The 21428-nt window shown below is 38.3% G+C and overlaps 6 protein-coding genes and 2 non-coding genes across 8 annotated transcripts; 6 read left to right on the top strand and 2 right to left on the bottom strand.

The window, feature by feature from the left end:
• Positions 1-1091: 1091 nt before the first annotated feature.
• Positions 1092-3551, bottom strand: LOC106438655 (pentatricopeptide repeat-containing protein At4g01990, mitochondrial-like). The gene is made up of 2 exons (XM_013879900.3): positions 3179-3551; positions 1092-2402 (listed from the first exon to the last, which is right to left on the bottom strand). The coding sequence occupies exons 1-2, from the start codon at positions 3464-3466 to the stop codon at positions 1185-1187; spliced, it is 1506 nt and encodes a 501-aa protein (XP_013735354.2). The 5' UTR covers positions 3467-3551; the 3' UTR covers positions 1092-1184.
• A 797-nt stretch (positions 3552-4348) lies between these two features.
• LOC106443776 (beta-carotene isomerase D27, chloroplastic) lies at positions 4349-6065 on the top strand. The gene is made up of 8 exons (XM_013885330.3): positions 4349-4542; positions 4626-4709; positions 4802-4906; positions 4984-5083; positions 5165-5256; positions 5343-5423; positions 5550-5618; positions 5808-6065. The coding sequence occupies exons 1-8, from the start codon at positions 4408-4410 to the stop codon at positions 5922-5924; spliced, it is 783 nt and encodes a 260-aa protein (XP_013740784.2). The 5' UTR covers positions 4349-4407; the 3' UTR covers positions 5925-6065.
• A 1091-nt stretch (positions 6066-7156) lies between these two features.
• Positions 7157-11063, top strand: LOC106438656 (probable serine/threonine-protein kinase PIX13). The gene is made up of 8 exons (XM_013879901.3): positions 7157-7539; positions 8261-8680; positions 8769-9140; positions 9214-9426; positions 9499-9870; positions 9946-10189; positions 10273-10420; positions 10511-11063. The coding sequence occupies exons 1-8, from the start codon at positions 7509-7511 to the stop codon at positions 10889-10891; spliced, it is 2181 nt and encodes a 726-aa protein (XP_013735355.2). The 5' UTR covers positions 7157-7508; the 3' UTR covers positions 10892-11063.
• A 279-nt stretch (positions 11064-11342) lies between these two features.
• On the top strand, positions 11343-12050 carry LOC106442007. Its single transcript, XM_013883748.3, has one exon. The coding sequence runs from the start codon at positions 11546-11548 to the stop codon at positions 11960-11962; it is 417 nt and encodes a 138-aa protein (XP_013739202.2). The 5' UTR covers positions 11343-11545; the 3' UTR covers positions 11963-12050.
• A 140-nt stretch (positions 12051-12190) lies between these two features.
• LOC106438658 (sugar transport protein 7) lies at positions 12191-15335 on the bottom strand. The gene is made up of 4 exons (XM_013879902.3): positions 15086-15335; positions 14222-14433; positions 13832-14151; positions 12191-13372 (listed from the first exon to the last, which is right to left on the bottom strand). The coding sequence occupies exons 2-4, from the start codon at positions 14364-14366 to the stop codon at positions 12296-12298; spliced, it is 1542 nt and encodes a 513-aa protein (XP_013735356.2). The 5' UTR covers positions 14367-14433; positions 15086-15335; the 3' UTR covers positions 12191-12295.
• Positions 15336-15693: 358 nt separating this feature from the next.
• On the top strand, positions 15694-15765 carry TRNAH-GUG. Its single transcript has one exon. It is a non-coding gene; the product is annotated as a tRNA-His (tRNA).
• An 82-nt stretch (positions 15766-15847) lies between these two features.
• Positions 15848-15919, top strand: TRNAH-GUG. The gene has a single exon. It is a non-coding gene; the product is annotated as a tRNA-His (tRNA).
• Positions 15920-16044: 125 nt separating this feature from the next.
• On the top strand, positions 16045-20179 carry LOC106438659 (DNA replication licensing factor MCM7). The gene is made up of 15 exons (XM_013879903.3): positions 16045-16188; positions 16262-16329; positions 16514-16573; positions 16654-16883; positions 17003-17180; positions 17274-17396; positions 17485-17574; positions 17837-17979; positions 18128-18305; positions 18502-18693; positions 18778-18950; positions 19042-19245; positions 19318-19483; positions 19572-19793; positions 19879-20179. Exons 1-15 carry the CDS (start codon positions 16158-16160, stop codon positions 19975-19977), a joined length of 2157 nt encoding a protein of 718 aa, XP_013735357.1. The 5' UTR covers positions 16045-16157; the 3' UTR covers positions 19978-20179.
• The last annotated feature ends 1249 nt before the right edge of the window (positions 20180-21428 follow it).

Below are 21428 nucleotides of genomic sequence, written 5' to 3'. Positions count from 1 at the left end.
AACAACATGATCGTATCAACCACCACCAGCATGGGCTCGACAACCACGTCCGCCAAGACCAGCTGCAACTTCACCCCCGATATCACCACTATCACCATCGAATGCTTGTCCCAAAACTTGAACAGACATCAATAACACAATCACACATACCACTACCCAACCCAATCTCAGAAACTTCCCCATATACCCGTTGCCTTTCTAGCTATTTTTATACAAGCAAGCCCACTCAGATCAAGAGGACAAGAGGGATTCTGAAACAACACAAGCTCGATCAGTTCCAGCTTTTTAATTACAGACATTGGCGAACCCCTACTTATATCCCAAAACTCCATCAACAAAAACACATGCACGCGTCCTCTAATTAACTAGAGGTTCATGAAAAAAAATGGGAACCCACTCAAAAGAATCTTAAATCTCGAAAACGCGTCAAGATCCATTGGTCGGACATAGATAAGTCTTGTGCATGTAATTAAGCACTAACATATTATATATTTAACGCTGATAATGATGACATCTTATAACTTATAAGAAAAGCTCAAGCACTCTTTTGCTCTATTCGTGTAACAGTTGTTTTACTACGTGCGTTTGAAATATTATACGTGCCTCCTTTCGCGTCTCGCCAATAGCACTTCCATAAACTACTATTAAGTATTATATAATTACAACGTGTTGTACACAATGTTTCACATTTTCGAATATTTCATATGAATATTTTGCGTCATTCTCATATCACCGTTTCTTATAAAAAAAGTATTTTGAAACGGATTTCATCATACTAAAAAAAACTATGTTACATTTTCTATCATACTGAAGAATTTCTCTATAATATAAGCCACAATAATTTGTTCTAACTGTCGTTGCAAGATTGAGACATATTTGGTCTTGCAAACAAAATCGTCTCAAAATCTTTAGCTAGTTTCTCTCAAAATTCGATTGTTTTGGCTTACTAAGGAATACTGCGTACTGCAATATATATTTACAACAACTTAAAGTTCAAACACGAACAGATTCATTTCCTAACTACAAGATACGCGACAGCGGCGACACAAACGTTTATGTTGAATAGCTAAATCTTGAAACTCCAGAAGTACTGAAACAGAATAGCTCGTTTTATAAACGTAATGTAAAACGTTTACTAGTTGATTAATCAGTAGAGAGAGTCATGCTTATTTTTTTTAAATGAATCAAGTGCAAATCTTGCTAAGCAAACCTTCCATCTCATCGTCTATTTCGATCCCTTCTTCCTCCAACCTCTTTTGCATACCGTTACAAGTTCTCTCTGCAGCTACGTAAGTCTTTAAAAGAGGAGTATAACTTTCAGAACCTAAAGGACTCCACTTCACCAATGTTTTGCACAACTCTTCCGCTCCGTCAACGTCTTTGGACTTCTCAAAGTGGAGAAAGAATAAACTGACCAGCTCCGAGCTCCAACTCCAGTTCTTGTCTTGATCCAAAACAGCCGCTTCCAAATGCTTCAAAGCCAAACCCGCCTGATCATTCTTCAACAAGTACACCATCAAAAGCTGCCTCGCCTTCGAAAGCTGACCTTTACACTTCTTCACAGCACCGTCGAAAACAGCCTCAGCTTCTTCGTACATGTTCTCTTTCAAGTAGCTGCTAATCATCACATTAGCCACCCTCATATCGTAAGTATAGCAAGTTGACTCCCACTCTTTAAACACCTTCTTGATCCCATCAAAGTCATTGAGTCTACTCAGCGCTTGGACCATCGCAAGAGAGCTCGAGTTGTTGACTTTAGGGTGACCCTTCTTTAGCAACTCCCAAACTCGATACACCTCGGAAGGATTAGAGATTCCAGCGTACAAACTAATGAGGAAATGATACGAATCACGCTTGTGTGGATTCATCTTCTCCTCCAAAGACTTCAACGCTGCTTCTGCTTTACTGAACAGACCAGCTTTAGCGTAGATCGATGCTAAATTAGCAAATGTATCCCACGAGGAATCATCTTTCATCTCCTCTACAACTTTCTCAACACCGTCCAAGTCGTTTAAGCTTCCACAGCTTTGTATCCACATGGAGTAAGTGATGGCACAAGGGGGAATATTCTTCTCCTTCATTGCAAGAACAAGTGCTGGTACTTTGTCGTATTGACCTAGCCGCAAGTACATGGCCATGAGGTTATTAAAGGGTAAAGAGTTGGTCACGAGATTGAGATCAACCATTTCGTTAAAATGTGACTTTGCTTTGTCTTCATCGCGTTCCACGCAGTAGCAGTTCAAGAGGGCGCCGTAGCTCGAACGGTTCTTGGAAGAAGGGTCTAGAGTGTTGAAGTAGGTTTCAGCTGCCTCTAAGCCTTTGGTCTTTGCGATAAGATCTAAACGAATCGCGTGGTCGCTTCCAGTGAATGCAATTTCCTTTTTCTCCATCCACTCAAAGACCTGGACAAAACAGGATGGTGTGGTAAGTGCTTAGGATTTTGAAAGATAAAACCAAACATGAGAAATAGAACAAGATAAACTCCATTTCATCTGATACTCCTGCCCGTAAACCATAACTAAGAAACAGTGTACAGAAAGAATTGAAAAAACTCAAACGCCATACATAGAGAGAGGCCTGTGGTTTCAGTTAAACTGGTTTGTGCATTTCGGTTTAGATTCGTTTGTCCAAAATCTCACAGAAAAAATATGTTCGGTTCGGTTATTGGTTGTTTTGGTTTCACAAATTTGCTGAATTTATTCCGGTTTAAACTAGTTAAAACTCGGATAATTTCGATCAAATTCAGTTATTTCGGTTTTCACAAATTTTGCTAAATTTAACCGTTTTTTTATTTCAATTAGATTTTGGTTTAAACTAGTTAAAACTCGCATAATCTCAGATCAAATTCGGTTATTATGGCTAGTTTGATTCTGTTTTTTTAGTTAGTATGATTAGTTTGGTTTGGAAATTGGTTATTTTTTGAAATCCAACTACCAAACCAAACCTATTTAAGCCACATAATTTTTTAATAAGCTTGCTGAACCGAATTCATAACCGGATCTGAACCTAAAACCGGAAATTTGAGCTCGGTTCACATTCAACTTGAGAAACCCCTCAAAGCTTTGAAAAACAGTAAACCTCTAAAATGTTGCCTTGAATCCACAACCAATCTCCTTTGTACACAAATCAAATGACCACACCACTGATTTAAATTCAAGTGAATCAGTAAATTACGAACCTCGAGAGCACGTTGAGGCAGACGATTCTTGCGGAGATCCTTGGCGTAGCGAACAAAGTCGTGTTTTACGATAGGGATACCTTCCATGGCGACCTTATTCAGCGTTTCTTCCATTTTCCCTCCCCTCGAGCCAAGGTTTGAGAGTTTCTTGTAGACCGAGCGCTGCTTCTTCGCCGTCTTCCGAGTAGAAGAAGCAGCAGCAGCCTCGCCGACAATCGCCGCAGGAGCGGATGCCAGCGTTGCACAGAACCTCCTCGCGAGGCGTGAAGCGGAATACATCGTCATCATCAGATTATGGATGTTGTCGGAATCTAGAAAGCCGAAGAAGAAATACGACGGCTAAGACTTTTTTTTATTTTGCAAGGGTTTTAGAACTAGTAGGTAGTGAAAAAACAAATAAGATATCGCGTCGTTTACTTTGCGTTAAAACGACACGTAGTTTATTGTTGTAGCTACGCTGGGATTTTGACCCGAACCGGTTAAATCGAAATTTTCGGTTTTGAATTCATATGCGGCTATAAATTTGGTTCAATTGTTTAATTCGGTAGACTAAAAATGTGGTTATTGTTGGTTCGGTCCAGTAGTCTTATTTTCTTTAAAAAGAAAATCAAACTATACGAATTCTAAATAGAATTTAGAACCAAAATAACTGAACTACGCAGAAATAAATTTAATTTAACTGAAAAGTGTGAAATTTTTGAAAAACTGTTATTGGTTTATATATTTTGATTGATTTAGAAATTCATATAGTATTTATAAATACAAATAAAATATGCAAATCCAGAGGTTTTCCTTCGGATTTGAGTTTTTCTACTTTTAACTAAAAAATTCAAACAAATCCATTATAAAATCAAATATATTAGTAAATCCGTACGATTAAATAACAATTGATTTAATATAGAATTTATGAATCATTAAACCAATAACACATGATTTTAATACATATTTTAAAATCACATAACCAATAACACTAGATGAAATTGAAAACATTTTAGAAAGAAATTCGATATAATATTTACTAACTAAACTAACCGAATGTCAACCAAATTGAATTTCCTTCGGTTGAATTCAATTCAACATAATTTTGTACTAATCAAACTAACAGAAAACCGAATAACCCAAACCGAAGTAAGCGCTCAAACCGAACCGCATGCCAAGTTGTAGACTTGTAGCAGTCTTTTGTTAATAAGTAGCGTCTGTCTACTGGAGCAAACATCTGAGGCCCAGATATGACTATCCTTCTTCTCCGTGTTCCTCCTCCTTCTCCGACCATCGTCTTCTCCTACTCATCTTCTCCGCGTTCCACCACACGAAGTCTCAACCTCACGCGGCGCGTTCGTTGCCGCGTCTCTAATTCCACAGAGGTAGTTCCGATTCTGAGTTCCTTTTATCTACACATACATACATACATACATGTCCTTATTCAGAATCCTTGTATGATCCTCAGGTTGAAGGTGCTTCGAAATCGGAGTACAAGCCAGGAGTTCTCGACGATTTCTTCATGCAATCGTTCCGGAACAAACTGGTGGAGGTGAGTTTGTTGCAAATTAAGTGGCTGCTCATGACATTTGATTAGGCTAATGTTTTACTTCTGGTTCATGTTTCAAGTAATGTGAATAACAGGAAGTCGGGTCGGATTCAGACAAACCCGGTTACGTTGGGCTTATTGAGTTGGTCAAGCTTCTCTTGTTGAAAAGTCGCACTAGGTCCGAGACCAATGACGCAGCGGTATACTTTCTTCTTCTTTTTCGTCGTCGTCAACATTTGATCAATTGCTTAGATTCATGTTCTTTTGGTGGGTACAGGTGCGGATACTAAAGTCGTTGTTTCCTCCGCTCATTTTAGAGCTTTACAAGCTTCTCATTGCTCCTTTAGCACAAGGGAAGATAGCTGCTTTGATGGTTGGTGAGTTCTCTGTTTCAGTCTTCAGTTAAGACCTTTTGCGTCCAGCGAGCTAAATGTTCTTTTTTTTTGCTCATATTGAAGCAAGAGTTACTGTTCTTACTTGTCAATGGCTCATGGGACCTTGCAAAGTAAACACCATTGAGCTTCCTAATGGAGAAGCTTGGGAGAGTGGGGTAATTAAATGATCCTACTGATGTTTTCTTCTTTTTCGAATGTGATTCTCTCTGTTTTTACGAAGAGAAGTTGGAACCCATTGTAGGTTTTTGTGGAGAAATGTCAGTATCTGGAAGAGAGCAAATGTGTGGGAGTATGCATCAATACTTGTAAACTACCAACTCAGGTATTCTTCTGCATTTCAATTCAACCGAGTTCTTACTATTCTGAGTTACTGTCTGTCTTAAACAAGACATGAATTTGGATTCTTTGATCAAGCTCTGAAACTCTGGAATTTTGATACTTTTTTCAGACATTCTTTAAAGACTACATGGGAGTTCCTCTGTTGATGGAACCAGACTTCAAAGACTATAGTTGCCAGGTACTTCTTGCTTTTCTTAGTAACCATACATGCCTGACTCCAAAGCTAACTATGCTTATGGTCAACTGGTTTTTATCAAAACTGGCATGTTGGGTTCTTAGGATGTTTCTTTGTCGAGTTAATAAACCATCTTTGATTCCTCTCTGAGTTGTTGTTTTCGTTCTTGTGTGTATGTGCCAATCATGACAGTTTAAATTTGGGGTAGCTCCGCCGGAGGATGATGGCAGTGTTAATGAGCCGTGTTTTGAGACATGCTCTATTGCCAGCCGCCGGAAATTAAATTCTGGAGAGTGTCCTATGGCGTAAATCTTCATTTTTTTTATTTGAAATTAATATGTAAATGCACCGACTTTATATTGTTGTGGTATAGATGTCCAACCATCTCGATTTGATCACAGATATTTACGAAATATAAAAAATATAATATTGATTTTAAGTTTGCGCTAATCTATTTTGTAATTGGCTCTAATACACATCACATAATAGTCTAGTTTTGTATTAATGCCATGAAAACAAAATAATATTGCGTTTGAAGCATTTACCGGATCATAAGGTATGCAAGTTCTAAAGAGCTGGTTAGTTGAAAATTAAACTATTGTCAACTAATTGATGATGCCTATAAAGCTACAATTCAACTTTTGTGTGTTTAATTACTTATTTTAATTTAACTTAAAAGAGTTTTAGCGTTAGAGTGGTCAAACATTCTAAGCATATCTCAAGATTCCCAATGTAAGGTTAGAGATTTTTCAGATTATCGCTTCTTTCCTGGACGACTGACACTGCTTTGTTGATTTCTTTTCTTTCTTTAATTTTGTGTGTGTGTGTGTTTTTTTTTAACTGAGAACACATCGTATCTTAAAAAAAAAACACACACACACACAGAAATATCAAATAGGTACCACATATAATGTTTATGGAGGAGGTACACTTGATGGAATCATGAAAGACTAGTTAGTACCAAAGTAAATTAGAAACCAAAACGGAGCAACGAGACACAAGGCAAGTAGTGACCAAGCCAGTATCCTCCTCCATCTATTAGCAATCCTGACCATTCAGGACTTTCTGGTTTGTTGATGTCCTGAGTGAGAGAATATAGCAACTTACGCACACGAGATTTTGAAGCATTTCGGTGTACTCGGGCGTCATCTTTGAATTGATCGGAGAAGAGGATTGTTATTATGTCGGTTGAATGAATTATTCAAATCAGAAGAGCATTTTAACCACAACCACAAGGACCACAAACCATTAAGTTTTCCGGTATAAAATTGGTTTGATATAGTAAATACACTAATACCGGTCAACGGAGAAGTCGGTTTGTGATTAAATACTGACACTCTGACAGTGACGAGTGACGACGCTCTTCTCCTTTTTCTACCGTTAATGTTCGTTTCACTTCCGTTAAGAGGCGCATTTTAGCAAGGACACAGACGCTCAAGTGCGCCGCACGCTTCTCTTCTTTTGTCGCGCATTCAAAAACCGAAACGATCAGAAAATGAAGAATATTAAATTAAACATTTCGAGAAAAGAACAAAATAAAAATATTTTTAATTTAGAAAAATAAAGTAGAGAGAGAGAGGAGAGAAGGAGAGAAGGAGAGAGAAGGAGCTTGTAACAGTAGTAAAAGCGGAGTGAATCCGAAGAAATCTCCGCCAACGGAAAACTCTCCCCAGCTCAAAATCGTTGGCGACGATGGCGGATTATCCGGTTCGGGTTTCCGGAGCTCCGGTTAAGACAACTCCCTTCTCGGATCCACCTTCCAAAACCCCCTGAAGAGCCTCCTCGGGTTTCGTTTTTCCGTGGATTGCGTCTTCCACAGTGATTCGCGGCGAGTTTTGTTAGTGATTAAAGCAGATCTGAAGGTTTTCAAGGAAAAAGAAAAAAGTGTCGGTGATGTCGATTTTCTCACTCGGGAGCTCTTCTGGTAATTCACGCTTACGTGTTGGGTTTCTATTTTCGTTACTTTGTGTCTATATCTGTTAGGTTACTAGATTTGGAGTGTTTATGAGGTTTAAAGTGATGGTGGTGCTTAAGATGAAGATATAAGTTTATAGTTTCTAAATATGGTACCCAAGATCTTTGCTCTAGACCCAGACTAAAAAAAGCAAACTTTATTGTACCCTTTTGTATATCTGTTTCTAAATATGCAGCTTTAGATTTTTTTAGTTCAATTCTTTGTTTTGACTCCTATCTCAAATGATAATAGTAAATTACAGGTTCACGAAGAGTTAGTTGTCCTAATAGTGGTGTTGAGAGTGTTGGTTTCTGTATATTGTGTGGTCTCTAAAAAAGCAAACTTTACTATATGTACCATTTTGTATCTTTTCATGAAATGTTTACTTGCAATTTGAGCCTGTCGCATGGACTAGATTTTTTGTTCAATTTTTCTTTCTTACCTACTATCTGAGTGTCTCTAATGATATATCAAATGACAGGATGGCAAAGAGATGTATTAGTAATGGTGTTGAGAGTGTTCGTTTCTGTATATTGTGTTGTCTCTCAAAAAGCAACCTTTATTATATACCTTTTTGTATCCTATCATGAGTTACTTAGTTGTAATTTGACCCATTCACATGGACTAGCTTTAGTTCAGTTTCTTGTCTTACCTCCTATCTCTCTGTCTCTAATGATGCATATTATTACAGGTTCGCAAAGAGATGTTCTGATAATGGTGTTGAGAGCGTTGGTTTCTGTATACTGTGTGGTTTCTCTCTTCAATATTCAGTTAGCTGATGCTCTACATGAAGGAGTAGCGATTTCACCAAATTTGTCACCTTCAACTTCACCAGAAATGCCCCTACCGGCTGAGTTTCCGCCGTTTCATAGAAAGCATTTGGCACCACAACAAGCAGAAGCACCTCTGCATCCTCCCCGCTATAGTCGATTGGTTGCGTCTGTTCATCCCCCTACCAGCTCTCGTTTCTCCAAACCGTCTGTGAAAAGGAATGCCCTGTCTCCTGGGGGGTCTCCTGGAGCAGGCTTGGTAGATATTGCTCCAACACAATCTAGTAATGGCGCACTTCCTGATGGCTTAACGAAGCCACCTTTGTCTCCCTCGATTTCAGGTAAGACGTTATCCATTCTCATCTTTCTCTTTGATATTATTCAGTTTCATACTTTGAGTACTTTGTTGTCTATTTCTCGTTCTTCCAGATTGTTGCAAACCAGACATGGTGCTGAAACGAGGAAGTAGTGGCTGCCACTGCGTGTATCCTATAAAGCTGGATATCCTTCTCTTGAATGTTTCAGATACTCCCAGCTGGAACATGTTCCTGAACGAATTTGCTTCCCAGCTTGGTCTCCTACCTCACCAAATTGAGCTGATCAACTTCTATATGCTAAGCTTATCAAGGATGAATATTTCAATGGATATCACGCCTCACTCTGGAATTAGTTTTTCAGCGAGTCAGGCTTCGGCGATAAACTCTTCACTTATCAGCCACAAGATTCAGTTCAGCCCAACTTTGGTGGGAGATTACAAACTTCTGAACTTCACTTGGTTTGAGGCCCCAAAACCTTCTCAAGGTAAAATGTTTTTGAGAGTATATCAGCATGATTCCTTACATTTGTATTAAGGTAGATCTTAAATTTTTTGCAGCACCTCAAGTGGCTTCTTCACCTCGCAAAGCACCATCACAAGGATCCTCAGCATCTACGTCAATAAGTTCTCCTGGGAAAAAGAAGCATCCCAATCTCATTCTTATATTTGCTGTAGCCGCTGGTGTGCTTATCGCCGCCATAATCTCTGTGCTTATTATTTGCTCCTGTGCACTGCGAGAAGAGAAAGCTCCTGATCCTCACAAAGAAATTGGTATGTACCACCTCCCCTCAGTGCAATTAACTTTATTGTTCTTTTGCTTGATCACATCTTCCTTCTTTTCAGTAAAACCAAGGATCCTGGAAGCAGCTTCGTCAGGGGGATCTCTTCCCCACCCAGCAAGTACACGGTTTCTGTCATATGAAGAGCTGAAGGAGGCTACAAGCAATTTTGAATCTGCCAGCATCTTAGGGGAAGGTGGGTTTGGCAAGGTTTACAGAGGGATCTTAGCCGATGGTACTGCTGTAGCAATTAAGAAGCTAACATGTGGAGGACCACAAGGTGATAGAGAATTCCAGGTGGAGATTGATATGCTAAGCCGTCTTCATCATCGTAATCTTGTAAAACTTGTGGGTTACTATAGCAGTCGAGATTCTTCTCAGCACCTACTTTGTTATGAACTTGTTCCAAATGGCAGCCTCGAGGCTTGGCTCCATGGTAGTATACTCTTTAGGTCCCTTGCTTCCTATTTTTAGCGTGTGATTTATTAAAGTCATTTATCTTATGTTTCAGGGGCTCTTGGGTTGAACTGTCCTCTTGATTGGGACACCAGGATGAAGATTGCACTTGATGCTGCAAAAGGCTTAGCTTACCTTCATGAAGACTCGCAACCATCGGTTATACACAGAGATTTCAAAGCCTCTAATATACTCCTTGAGAACAACTTCAACGCCAAAGTTGCAGATTTTGGACTAGCTAAACAAGCTCCTGAAGGCAGGGGTAATCACTTATCTACTCGTGTTATGGGCACGTTTGGGTGAGCTCTCATCTCTCTGAAAAGTTTTTATTACAGCATTATACTCTTGAGTTGCCTATGTGAAATCTGGAATACTTTTCCAGGTATGTAGCTCCAGAATATGCAATGACGGGACACCTACTCGTCAAGAGTGATGTTTATAGTTACGGCGTTGTCCTTCTTGAGTTGCTTACTGGTAGAAAGCCTGTTGATATGTCACAACCTTCAGGCCAAGAGAACCTCGTCACTTGGGTAAAGTTATAATAAGCCCTCTGCATTATCATTGTCTATAACTTGTTCTTTACGATGTCTTGAATGTAAAAATGTTGATTCTTGATGCAGACAAGGCCAGTACTTAGAGATAAAGACCGGTTAGATGAACTAGTTGATTCAAGACTCGAAGGAAAATACCCAAAAGAAGATTTCGCAAGAGTCTGCACAATTGCTGCAGCTTGTGTTGCACCTGAAGCTAGCCAGAGACCAACGATGGGCGAAGTGGTTCAGTCACTTAAAATGGTTCAACGGGTGGTTGAGTATCAAGAACCGGTTTTAAACGCTTCAAACAAAGCTCGTCCTAACCGGAGACAGTCATCAGCTACAATGGAGTCAGAAGTATCTTCTTCTATGTTCTCTTCTGGTCCTTATTCTGGTTTAAGTGCCTTTGATCATGAAAATATTACACGAACAAATGTTTTCTCTGAAGATCTTCATGAAGGCCGGTGAAGAAAAGAACCATGGCCTTTTTTATTCTTTCTACTCACTTATTTTTATTTTTGTTTATTTTGGGCCACAGAAGTTATGAGTTTGGGACATTATCTATTACAGCTCTTTGGAGTTTTGGATATTGAATTCTCCTTTTCGGAGGATAAAATTTTGTATATATCTCGCTTATTTATTTCTTCAAGTTTAACATATACTAACCACAATCAAGAGAGAGACGATGTTGGAAATGGCATAATAGATTTATATATTTAAATATATTAATTATTTTTAGAATTTATATATAAAAATATTTAAAATATATAAGATATCTTGAAATTTTTGACAAGTAAATGTCTAAAACTAAACAATATTCAAAACACAAAAAATACTTAAAATATCTAGTGATTCTCTATCTAAATATTCGTACTAATCCAATATTCATATGTTTAGTTTTTTTTTTTTAATGCTGATTTATTACGATCTTACAATTACGATCATATATTTAGTATAGGTAATTTAGGTATGGATGTAATTCACAAATATAAATTATTTCCTTTTCCCCAAAAAGGAAAAATAGAAATTCGAAATTGGTGGCTCGAGTCATCCGGATTCTATATAAACAGGTTTCCCTCGTGAGATAATTTTTACATTCTAATCAAAAATAGCTAAAGCGATATGGCCACAGCTGTTGTTCTCTCCCCTGGAAGCTCTTTAAAGCATAGATCCGATCACGAAACCCTAATCCATTGTAATCATTCTCGCCTTCGCCGTCACCCACACGCTTCTACGACGGCTCCTCGCCGACTCAAGCGAAGCCCCACGACGACGTCGTATCAGTCTAGGAAGATGGTTGTATCCCCGGCCGTGAAAACCAATCTTGTTATGGGACAAGTCAAGATCCTCAAACGCGGCGAGACACTGAGCGCGTTTCGTAACAGTGTTGTAACTTCGACTAATAAGATTGGACCTGAACCAGAGACTTCGCAGAAGAAGATCGTCTCCAGACGTTACGCCGGTGCTTGTAGCTCAGCTTCTCCTCCTCCAAGCTCTCTTCCTATTCCATGTTTCTTGGAGAACAAGTTACTTGCTTAGCAAGATTCAGGAAACCCTTAAAAAAGTTGCTTGCAGCAGTCTGTTTATAAGCAGATGTCGAAGAATCTTGAAGCTTGAGAATGTGATCTTCAACGCCAATCACAACCAATGTTTTCTTGCTCAACACTCTAACTCTTTAATAGAGTTTCTTGTGAAACAAGTCAGACACTACTGTGTGACTCTTTCCATGGCTCTTGTGTTGTTGTGTTGTGTTTTTTACTTGTCACATGATGATCACAACTTGTTATTACATATGCAATAAAATCTTCAACACAAATTTCTTGATTCTTCTTGACAAAATCAAAACAGACTAATGACCCTTACAAAATCGGTTTATATAGAACTGTTGTTGTTACTCTCAGCTTCATGATTTGTTGCAGGTAATACTTTTTTCCAGAACCAATGTTTCTTCCATAACAGCGTCATCTCTTCAATAGGCACTCCTTTGGTTTCAGGCAACAAGAAGTAGACAAAGATTGTCATCACTGAGACCCATCCAGCGAAGAATAGAAAGATTCCAAACTTGAATGCACATAGCAAAGAGAGGAAAGCTTGAGCTATGAAGAAAGTGAAGAGGAGATTCACAGCAACCGTTATACTCTGACCAGCTGAACGTGTCTCCAATGGAAAGATCTCGCTCGGTATGGTCCATCCGAGAGGTCCCCATGACCATCCAAAAGCTACCACAAAGAGACAGATGAAGATGACTACTACTATTGAGTACCCTTTTGACAGCTCTTGGTTGTCTCCAAACTTAACTCCCAAGATCACTGACACTATAGCTTGACAGATTATCATCTGCACCCCTCCGCTGATAAGAAGAGCTCGCCGTCCTAGTTTATCCACTAGTGATATGGAGATTAACGTTGAGAGGACAAGAACAGCTCCTGTCAAAGCTGATGAGTAGAGAGAAGCGTTCCCTCCAAACCCCATTGTCTGAAACAGAACCGGAGCGTAGAAGAGGATTGAGTTTATCCCTGTAAGGATCTGAAACATTGGCATGCAGATAGCCATAACTAGCTGAGGCCTATGCTGTTTCTGTAGAATGTTCCTGAAAGGGTGTTTGATGGAGTTCGCAAGCTCGCTCGCATCTACCATGTCTTGAAGCTCGGCGTCTACGTTTTTGGTACCTCTTAGCTTCTCGAGAACTCGTCTTCCTCTCTCTGTCAACCCTCTTTCGACCAAACTGTTTGGTGTCTCGGGTAAGAAATACCCTCCTAGCGTCATGAGAAGGGCTGGAAAAGCAGCTAAGCCGAGAGAGAGTCTCCATCCCCAAGGCTTAAGCTGTTGTGTACCGTAGTTGACCATGTTTGCTGTGAAGATCCCAAGAGTTGTAGCTAACTGAAACATCATGTTTAAACCACCTCGGAGATGTGTTGGTGCCACTTCTGATAAATACAAAGGAACCGCCTGAGTGAAAAAAAAAAGACATAACCAAGTTAAGTTTCATAAAGAATGGTAGGGTATTTTAGATTTTTTTTTTTTTTTTTTTTTAAGTTTGGGATTGAGGTTTTCACTTTTCATATATAGTTTTGGTTTTTGAGTAAAATTTTGGAATTTGAGATATATATTTTATTTTGGGGAGGGGGTATTTTCTTGCGTTTCCATATTTTTTTTGGGCATTCGGATACTTTGAGCTCTTTTCGGCCGAACTGAACTATAGCCGAACTTTTTTGATTTAGCAGTTTTAAAAATTTAGTACGAGCCGGTCGATAAGAACCGATCTGAAACCGCCTAAAATTAGAGGTACTTTTATGGATCTAAATCTCTAAGACCAGAATCAACGAATGAAAATTAAACTGAACCCTATCCGGAAAATATGAATGTCCATGCCTACCTAAAACAACCAAAATAACTGGTCTGTCTAACCTGATTTCCAAACCCAATGCCAACACCGAGCAAGATTCTTCCTGCAAGAAGCATTGCTAAATTCACAGCTCCAGCATTCAAACCAGCTCCAATAAAAAAGCTGACTCCACCACATACAATGCTCGCACGCCTTCCATAGTTTCTAGTGATGGGTGAAGCGGCCAGAGTTGAAACCAGACCAGCCAAGTAGAGTGAAGAAGTGAAAGCAGCTAATCCTTGATTATCATATTTGCAGTAATTACTCTCATGAGCTTGCTTCTTCTTCTCATAAACCGTATGGAAAAACTGATCAAGAAACTCATCCATTGATGTGACTCCTCCTGTAAACAAAACCCATTTCAGATTTTGGACTTTAAAGAGGAGGAAGAAGAAGATGATGATGAAGAGAACCTGAGATTCCAATGTCATATCCAAAGATGGATCCACCGATGGCTGCAACAAGACAAGCGATGATGACATAGCTAGTGACTTTCCCTTGGTACTGTTCTGCTCTTTCTTTAGCCACACCCGTTGGACCAAACGACCCTCCTGCCATTTTTTTCTTGGTCTGCTTTGCTTCTTACGAGTTGTTGACTTTTTTCTTGAACTAATGTTTTCAGAATCTGAAAAAAAAAACAAAACAAAAAAGACATGAAGGGTATATACATCTACATCTTCACGTGGCTCGCATTCAATTCGTCATATGTGATAATTGTTGGAGTTTAAATGGTCAACAAGTAAGCGATGACTTTAACAAAGAACAGCTAGCTATTAAGAGGTACCTTATCTTCACATTAATTAGAATTTATTGCTGATTTGCATGTCTTAATCTCATCTCCATTTTTTGGTTAAATACACAATTTGTGGTGATTGTGGGTAGGGAACTTGATCAGAATAGTATATTATATTAAATAGGAAAAATATCATTTCTAAGAACATGTATATATCCATAAGTTTCCATTTTGAGGTTTTCAACAATAAATTTTCATTATCAAAATATAATAAACTTTAAAATTATTATAAAATGCTAAGTAGCTATTTCTCTTTTGAAAACATTTCCATAACATCTCTTCTATTTTTATTTTCTAGATCTCCAATGAAATTTCTCTCTCTTTTTCTCTCCAATGAAATTTCTCTTGAGGTAAACAATTTATACACGTCAAGTAAGAGAAGAAATATAAATAAAGAACAATTAATAACTATAATCAATGTGAGTTACTCTTTCTGATGATGGGATAATGTGTCTTAGGATATGAGTGAAGAAGAAAGACATACCACAAATAAGGAGGAGGAGGATAAATGTGATCCAGCTTTACACACAAAAATTTATGAGAGAATATGTTGTAGGACAGTAGGAGAAGTGTAAGTAGAAAGATATGCAGGCCACAATGAGAAGAAACATCATGAATGTGGTTCAGATTTACACACAAAGTTTGTGGGAGGATGAGTCGTAGGAGATGTGTAAGTAGAAAGATATACCAGAACGAGGAAGGTTTACACACAAAGTATGTGATAATGAGTCGTAGGGGGTGTGTAATTGGAAAGACATACCACAATAAGATGAATGAATGTGACAAGATTTGTCCATTTTTACTTTATATAACGAAAATGTTATGAAATCAGACTCTTTTTGGAAACAAATAATTGTTATAATATTTCTAGTATATAGCTTTTCAAGAGCCATACAAATCAACGAAGTGGCTGTAGTATAGTGGTTAGTATCCCGCGTTGTGGCCGTGGAGACCCGAGCTCGAATCTCGGCAGCCACACTTCTTTTTATTAAATTTTTTTTGGTTGGGGTAGTAGTGTCGATATTTTGCATTACTTACCAAAAGTGTATGTATAAAGTTATATTTTATTAAGAGACACTTACAAACAACGAAGTGGCTGTAGTATAGTGGTTAGTATTCCACGTTGTGGCCGTGGAGACCCGAGCTCGAATCTCGGCAGCCACATTTCCTTTTTTATTTTTTCCCGGTTAGTTTATCGTGGGACATTGTGAACTAGTTATCTTATCAAAAGATCTAAGTCGTCGAAGTGGCTGTAGTATAGTGGTTAGTATTCCACGTTGTGGCCGTGGAGACCCGAGCTCGAATCTCGGCAGCCACACTTCCTTTTTCTTATTTTTTTTTCCGGTTAGTTTATCGTTGGACATTTTGCACTACTTATCATATCATAAGATCTGAGCCGTCCATTTAACCCCGCCCTTCCTCACTCTCTGTGATTTTCCCGCCTAAATCTCATCTCCATTTACATAGCTTTTGCCGCCTAATTTGCATTCTCTCTCTCTCTCTCTCTCTCTCTCTCTCTCTCTCACACACACACACACTCTCGTTCTCTCTCAACCATGAAAGAACACGATTTCGAAGCTGATAAAGGTATAAGTAAAAATCACTGCTTTGTTTGTCGATTATCTCTTCCGTTTTTAACCCTCTCTTCATTTCATTGCAGCGCTCGCGAAGGAGTTTCTCGCGAATTTCACCGACGCTAGCGGCGGATCTAAGTACTTGGAGATCCTCGTGAGTTTCTCTTCTCCGTCAGTTAGTGCTTATCCGATTGAAATTTGGTAGATGATTTCCTCATCTAGGGTTTAGCGAATCTCCGTCAGTTAGCGTTTATTCGATTAAATTAGTGAAATTGGTAGTGGATTCTTTCATTGTGAAATTGATTTCTGGGTTCCTTATAATTTTGTGATATGTGTAGCAAGAAGTTGCGAATCGTAAGAGTCGGGCTATTCAGGTCGATCTCCACGACCTAATCAATGTGAGTTACTCTTTCTCTCCTCCTGCTCTTTCGTTTTTACACAATCAAGTGAGCTTAACCGTCTCTCTTTGTTGTTGCAGTACAAGGGTTTTGATGAGTTTCATGAGTTTATGACACGTTTGACTGAGAACACTCGGCGATACGTTTCCATTTTCTCCTCTGCTATTGATGAGCTTCTACCTGAACCCACTGAGGCCTTTCCAGATGATGACCATGACATTCTCATGACTCAGAGAGCCGATGATGGAACTGATAATGCAGATGTTTCTGATCCCCGTCAGCAAATTCCTTCAGAAATCAAAAGATTTTAGTAAGTCTATCTGTTTGAGAGATTCTGCATTGTTTGTTGATTGCTACTGATAGTGCCCTTTCTTGAGTGAATCGTTTTGTTTCAATTCGTTGATGACTAATGAACTTATTTTTATCCAGCGAGGTTTATTTTAAAGCTCCTTCAAAGGGACGGCCATCTACCATTAGGGAGGTTAAGGCTTCACACATTGGACAACTTGTGAGGATTGCCGGTATTGTTACCCGTTGTTCTGATGTCAAGCCACTGATGGCAGTTGCTGTATACACATGTGAGGATTGTGGTCATGAAATCTACCAGGTACCTAACCTTGCCTTCCAGATCTTAGTTTCTTTTTTTTTTCTTTCTAATAACTACTGGTTCTGATAATTATTCTCTTACATGCTAAATCAGGAAGTTACATCAAGAGTTTTCATGCCTTTGTTTAAGTGCCCCTCCAGCCGCTGTCGCGTTAACAGCAAAGCCGGGAATCCTATTCTTCAGCTCAGGGCATCAAAGTTTCTAAAGTTTCAGGAGGTTCTGTTCTGGTTTGATGGTTGTTCGTTTTATGTGAATGATACATCTTATATCAAATTAATGAGTAAAGTTATTCATTATATTGCAGGCTAAGATGCAAGAGTTGGCTGAGCACGTACCTAAGGGGCATATTCCGAGGTCAATGACTGTTCATCTAAGAGGAGAGTTAACAAGAAAGGTTTTTTTTCCTGACCTTGCTTTTATGTTATCATTGAAGTCTATTTGTTCTTCTTTCTGAATAAGTAACTAGGTTGCTTCGGAATAGTTCAAGGTGGTAGTCTTATGCGGCTTAGAAGCATAGGTTCAGCAGTGATTGAATAAGCGAATAGTTTAGCTTAATGGCTTCAAAAAGCTCTTAACATAACAATGGACTCGATCAATACATTGTTTATTTTCAGCAGAATTGTTAATTTCTTACTAGCTTACTTTAACCCTTGTAGGTAGCACCTGGTGACGTTGTTGAATTCTCAGGAATATTTCTTCCCATTCCTTACACTGGGTTTAAGGCACTTCGAGCTGGCCTAGTAGCAGACACATATCTGGAAGCAACATCTGTGACTCATTTCAAGAAGAAATACGAAGAGTAAGCCTATACTACACCTTCGATTCTGAATAAATGATCTGATTTAGTAAACATATTCCATGTTTTTGGCATTTTCTTAATTTATAAAGATGCATTGGTGTGTTCACAATATCAGAAAACATTTTGACCTTTTTATTATAATCTACAGATATGAGTTCCAGAAAGATGAGGAAGAACAGATTGCACGTTTGGCTGAGGATGGTGACATTTACAATAAGCTATCTCGATCTCTGGCTCCTGAGATTTATGGACATGAAGATATCAAAAAAGCTTTGCTTCTCCTCCTTGTGGGTGCTCCTCACAGGCAGTTAAAGGATGGGATGAAGGTAAAGTCTTATGGAGCTTTATGATTTACTTACGTATAACTGAAATTAGCCGATTTATCTTTGTTTACTTCATCTCCAACTATATTTTCTTACCTCTTTTCATTCACTTGAAGTGTCCATAGTCTTCGTTCATTGACTTACGGAGCTTTATGATTTATTGACGTATAACTGAAATTAGCCATGATTTATCTTGCAGATCAGAGGAGATGTTCATATATGTCTGATGGGTGATCCTGGAGTTGCCAAAAGTCAGCTTCTCAAGCACATTATTAATGTTGCTCCAAGGGGAGTCTACACAACAGGAAAAGGTAGCAGTGGAGTTGGTCTAACCGCCGCTGTTATGAGAGATCAAGTAACAAATGAGATGGTTCTAGAAGGAGGTGCACTGGTAAGATACACTGTGTTTGGAATATATGATGTCTTTGCTAAGAACTCTGTGATTGAGAACATTTGATACAATTGATTGTTTCAGGTCCTGGCTGACATGGGAATCTGCGCAATTGATGAGTTTGATAAGATGGATGAATCGGATCGTACTGCAATTCATGAGGTCATGGAGCAGCAAACTGTAAGCATTGCAAAAGCTGGGATTACCACGTCTTTGAACGCTAGAACAGCTGTTCTTGCTGCAGCCAATCCAGCCTGGTAACTTTACCTTTTTCAATATGAATAAAACAAAAACAATCTGAACGGTGCTATCAGTTATTAAATTTATGCATATATGTGTTTTATGAAGGGGAAGATATGATTTGCGAAGAACCCCAGCTGAAAACATAAACCTTCCACCAGCCCTTCTTTCTAGATTCGATCTTCTTTGGTTGATCTTAGATCGAGCTGATATGGACAGCGACCTTGAACTGGCTAAACACGTGCTCCATGTGCACCAGACACAAGAGTCTCCTGCGCTTGGGTTCGAGCCGCTGGAACCTAATATTCTCCGGTAAGTTGAATCACTTGTATAACCTTCTTCTTGTTCTGGAGACTCTAACATGAGCATCTCTGGTTTCTCTAGTGCATACATTTCAGCTGCGAGGAGATTATCCCCATACGTTCCAGCAGAGTTAGAGGAGTACATAGCAACAGCTTACTCCAGCATCAGGCAAGAAGAAGCGAAATCAAACACTCCTCATTCTTACACAACAGTGAGAACTCTGCTCAGCATTCTGCGCATATCCGCTGTAAGTAGAACTAAGTAATAAGAGACTTGGAATCTTGGACTGAGTTGTGGCACAATCTGAGTAAATGAGTTTGCTTTTGTTTGAATAGGCACTAGCAAGGTTGAGATTCTCAGAATCAGTGGCACAGAGTGACGTGGATGAGGCGCTTAGACTAATGCAAATGTCGAAGATATCATTGTATGCGGATGATAGACAGAAAGCAGGACTGGATGCAATATCAGACACATACTCCATCATAAGAGACGAAGCTGCTAGGTCGAACAAGACCCATGTGAGCTACGCAAATGCGCTTAACTGGATCTCCAGAAAGGTTTGTTACTTTTTCGTCTTCTTTATCTTCTTTTCTAATGGATGATGGATCACTGAGACTTGAGTGATTTTGGATGTAAAAACAGGGATACAGTGAGGCTCAGCTTAAGGAGTGTTTGGAGGAGTATGCAGCGTTGAATGTTTGGCAGATTGATCCCAACACCTTTGACATCCGTTTTATCTAAATCCCTTCTCTTTTAAAACAAAAAAAAATCAAGTAACACCACACCAAAAAAGGGGTTTTGGAAACAATGTCTTCTTTCATTATTATCTTAGGATTTTGTTGTAGAATTGCCTGTTTAAAGACTGCGAAGCAAAAACTACTTTTGTGTAAACGTTGGAAAATGTGAACATTTGAATTCATGTATTACGAGTTAATTGCGGACTGTACATGGGTGTATCTCAAAAACGAAAACATAAAACTAGAGAAACAACACAGATGAAACCACAAACTTTAATAACTAAACATCTACAACTACAAGAGAAGGGAACCAAGAGAAAGGAAGGATGAAATGGAGAGGAGAATCCAAATTCCAGATTGATTTTTTCCGGTTTAGCTGATTTATTTCTGGAAATTCTAGTAACAAATGAAACGGTTCAATCTTAACCGGTCATCGTATTCGATAATTACAACTAATGGGCTTTGGTGTCAACAAGAAAACAACGGCTTTGATTATTCTTCACTGGAGTGTAGAGACTCGCAGCAACATAGACATTAACTACTGTTACTTCCCGTGCTATGCACGGACCAAAAATCTGTTTTATTTTTAGTTATCTTATTATAATTGTAAATTTAAATAAATTAGTAAATTTTAAATATATTATAATTATGGATCATATTGAAGTAATTATGTTGAAACTACTTTATACAAATGTCATATTGTGTTATGTTTGGTTATCATAACATTGGATCGGGAAAGGTGCTCTTTTTATTTGAACTACATTTTGTATCTAAAGGGATTTTTTTTTAAAATTTTTTCAGTTATTTAGCTGCTGTTAATTTATAGTTTTCTAATACGTTATGTTTCTATCTTTAGGAATTAGGATTGTACCAGTTTGATAAAATAAAAGATAGATAATTACAAATTCTTATTAATTTAATTTAACAATAGAAAAAGAGAACTATTATCCACGCTATTTAATAAACTAACTATTCTCTTAATTATTTTCTTTACCAGTTACCATCATCATCACACGATCAAACCTGAAGTTAGTTTACATATTATTCTCTTTTTTTTTCTCTATCGTTTTATCTTCTCTTTTTTCACCATTGGAGCTAAAAAATCCGTGTTGCAGGTTTATGCTTTATATTAATTTTCTTATAATAATTCTTCTCTTCTTCTCTAATACATCATCCGCTCTCTCTAAATTCTCTATTTCTGCAATGCTCCAACATCAATCAAACTCTTGGTTGAAAAATTAGAAAATTGTTAGTCTATATTTAGACTCCAGAAACATAAAGATGCAAAGAAAAATTCAAAACTAACTATATTTTCTATAATAATTGGACTACATTATGCTGGACAAAAATATATTGACACATAGCCAATTGCTTCACATTGTTGATAAAAAAAATAAAAAATTAAATATTATCTTCACATGACTCATCCGCGCATGAAGAATTTATAAAAGGTTG

The sequence above is a fragment of the Brassica napus genome, chromosome A3 (assembly GCF_020379485.1).
Source record: "Brassica napus cultivar Da-Ae chromosome A3, Da-Ae, whole genome shotgun sequence".
NCBI lineage: Eukaryota > Viridiplantae > Streptophyta > Magnoliopsida > Brassicales > Brassicaceae > Brassica > Brassica napus.
The sequence above is the reverse complement of the archived record's forward strand: the minus strand, read 5'-3'. Positions and strand labels throughout refer to the sequence as shown.

Coding starts and splice junctions, on each gene's coding strand:
- LOC106438656 (XM_013879901.3), top strand. CDS start 7,509: ATGTCGATTTTCTCACTCGGGAGCTCTTCTG. Junction 10,190..10,272: donor CGTGTTATGGGCACGTTTGG/GTGAGCTCTCAT, acceptor ATACTTTTCCAG/GTATGTAGCTCCAGAATATG. Junction 10,421..10,510: donor AAGAGAACCTCGTCACTTGG/GTAAAGTTATAA, acceptor TTCTTGATGCAG/ACAAGGCCAGTACTTAGAGA.
- LOC106438658 (XM_013879902.3), bottom strand. CDS start 14,366: ATGGCAGGAGGGTCGTTTGGTCCAACGGGTGTGGCTAAAGAAAGAGCA. Junction 14,152..14,221: donor ATATGACATTGGAATCTCAG/GTTCTCTTCATC, acceptor TTTTGTTTACAG/GAGGAGTCACATCAATGGAT. Junction 13,373..13,831: donor GCATTGGGTTTGGAAATCAG/GTTAGACAGACC, acceptor TTTTTCACTCAG/GCGGTTCCTTTGTATTTATC.
- LOC106438659 (XM_013879903.3), top strand. CDS start 16,158: ATGAAAGAACACGATTTCGAAGCTGATAAAG. Junction 16,884..17,002: donor TCAGAAATCAAAAGATTTTA/GTAAGTCTATCT, acceptor ATTTTTATCCAG/CGAGGTTTATTTTAAAGCTC. Junction 19,794..19,878: donor TTAACTGGATCTCCAGAAAG/GTTTGTTACTTT, acceptor ATGTAAAAACAG/GGATACAGTGAGGCTCAGCT.
- LOC106438655 (XM_013879900.3), bottom strand. CDS start 3,466: ATGATGACGATGTATTCCGCTTCACGCCTCGCGAGGAGGTTCTGTGCA. Junction 2,403..3,178: donor TGCCTCAACGTGCTCTCGAG/GTTCGTAATTTA, acceptor TGTTTTGTCCAG/GTCTTTGAGTGGATGGAGAA.
- LOC106442007 (XM_013883748.3), top strand. CDS start 11,546: ATGGCCACAGCTGTTGTTCTCTCCCCTGGAAGCTCTTTAAAGCATAGA.
- LOC106443776 (XM_013885330.3), top strand. CDS start 4,408: ATGACTATCCTTCTTCTCCGTGTTCCTCCTCCTTCTCCGACCATCGTC. Junction 4,543..4,625: donor GCGTCTCTAATTCCACAGAG/GTAGTTCCGATT, acceptor TATGATCCTCAG/GTTGAAGGTGCTTCGAAATC. Junction 5,257..5,342: donor GAGAAGCTTGGGAGAGTGGG/GTAATTAAATGA, acceptor AACCCATTGTAG/GTTTTTGTGGAGAAATGTCA.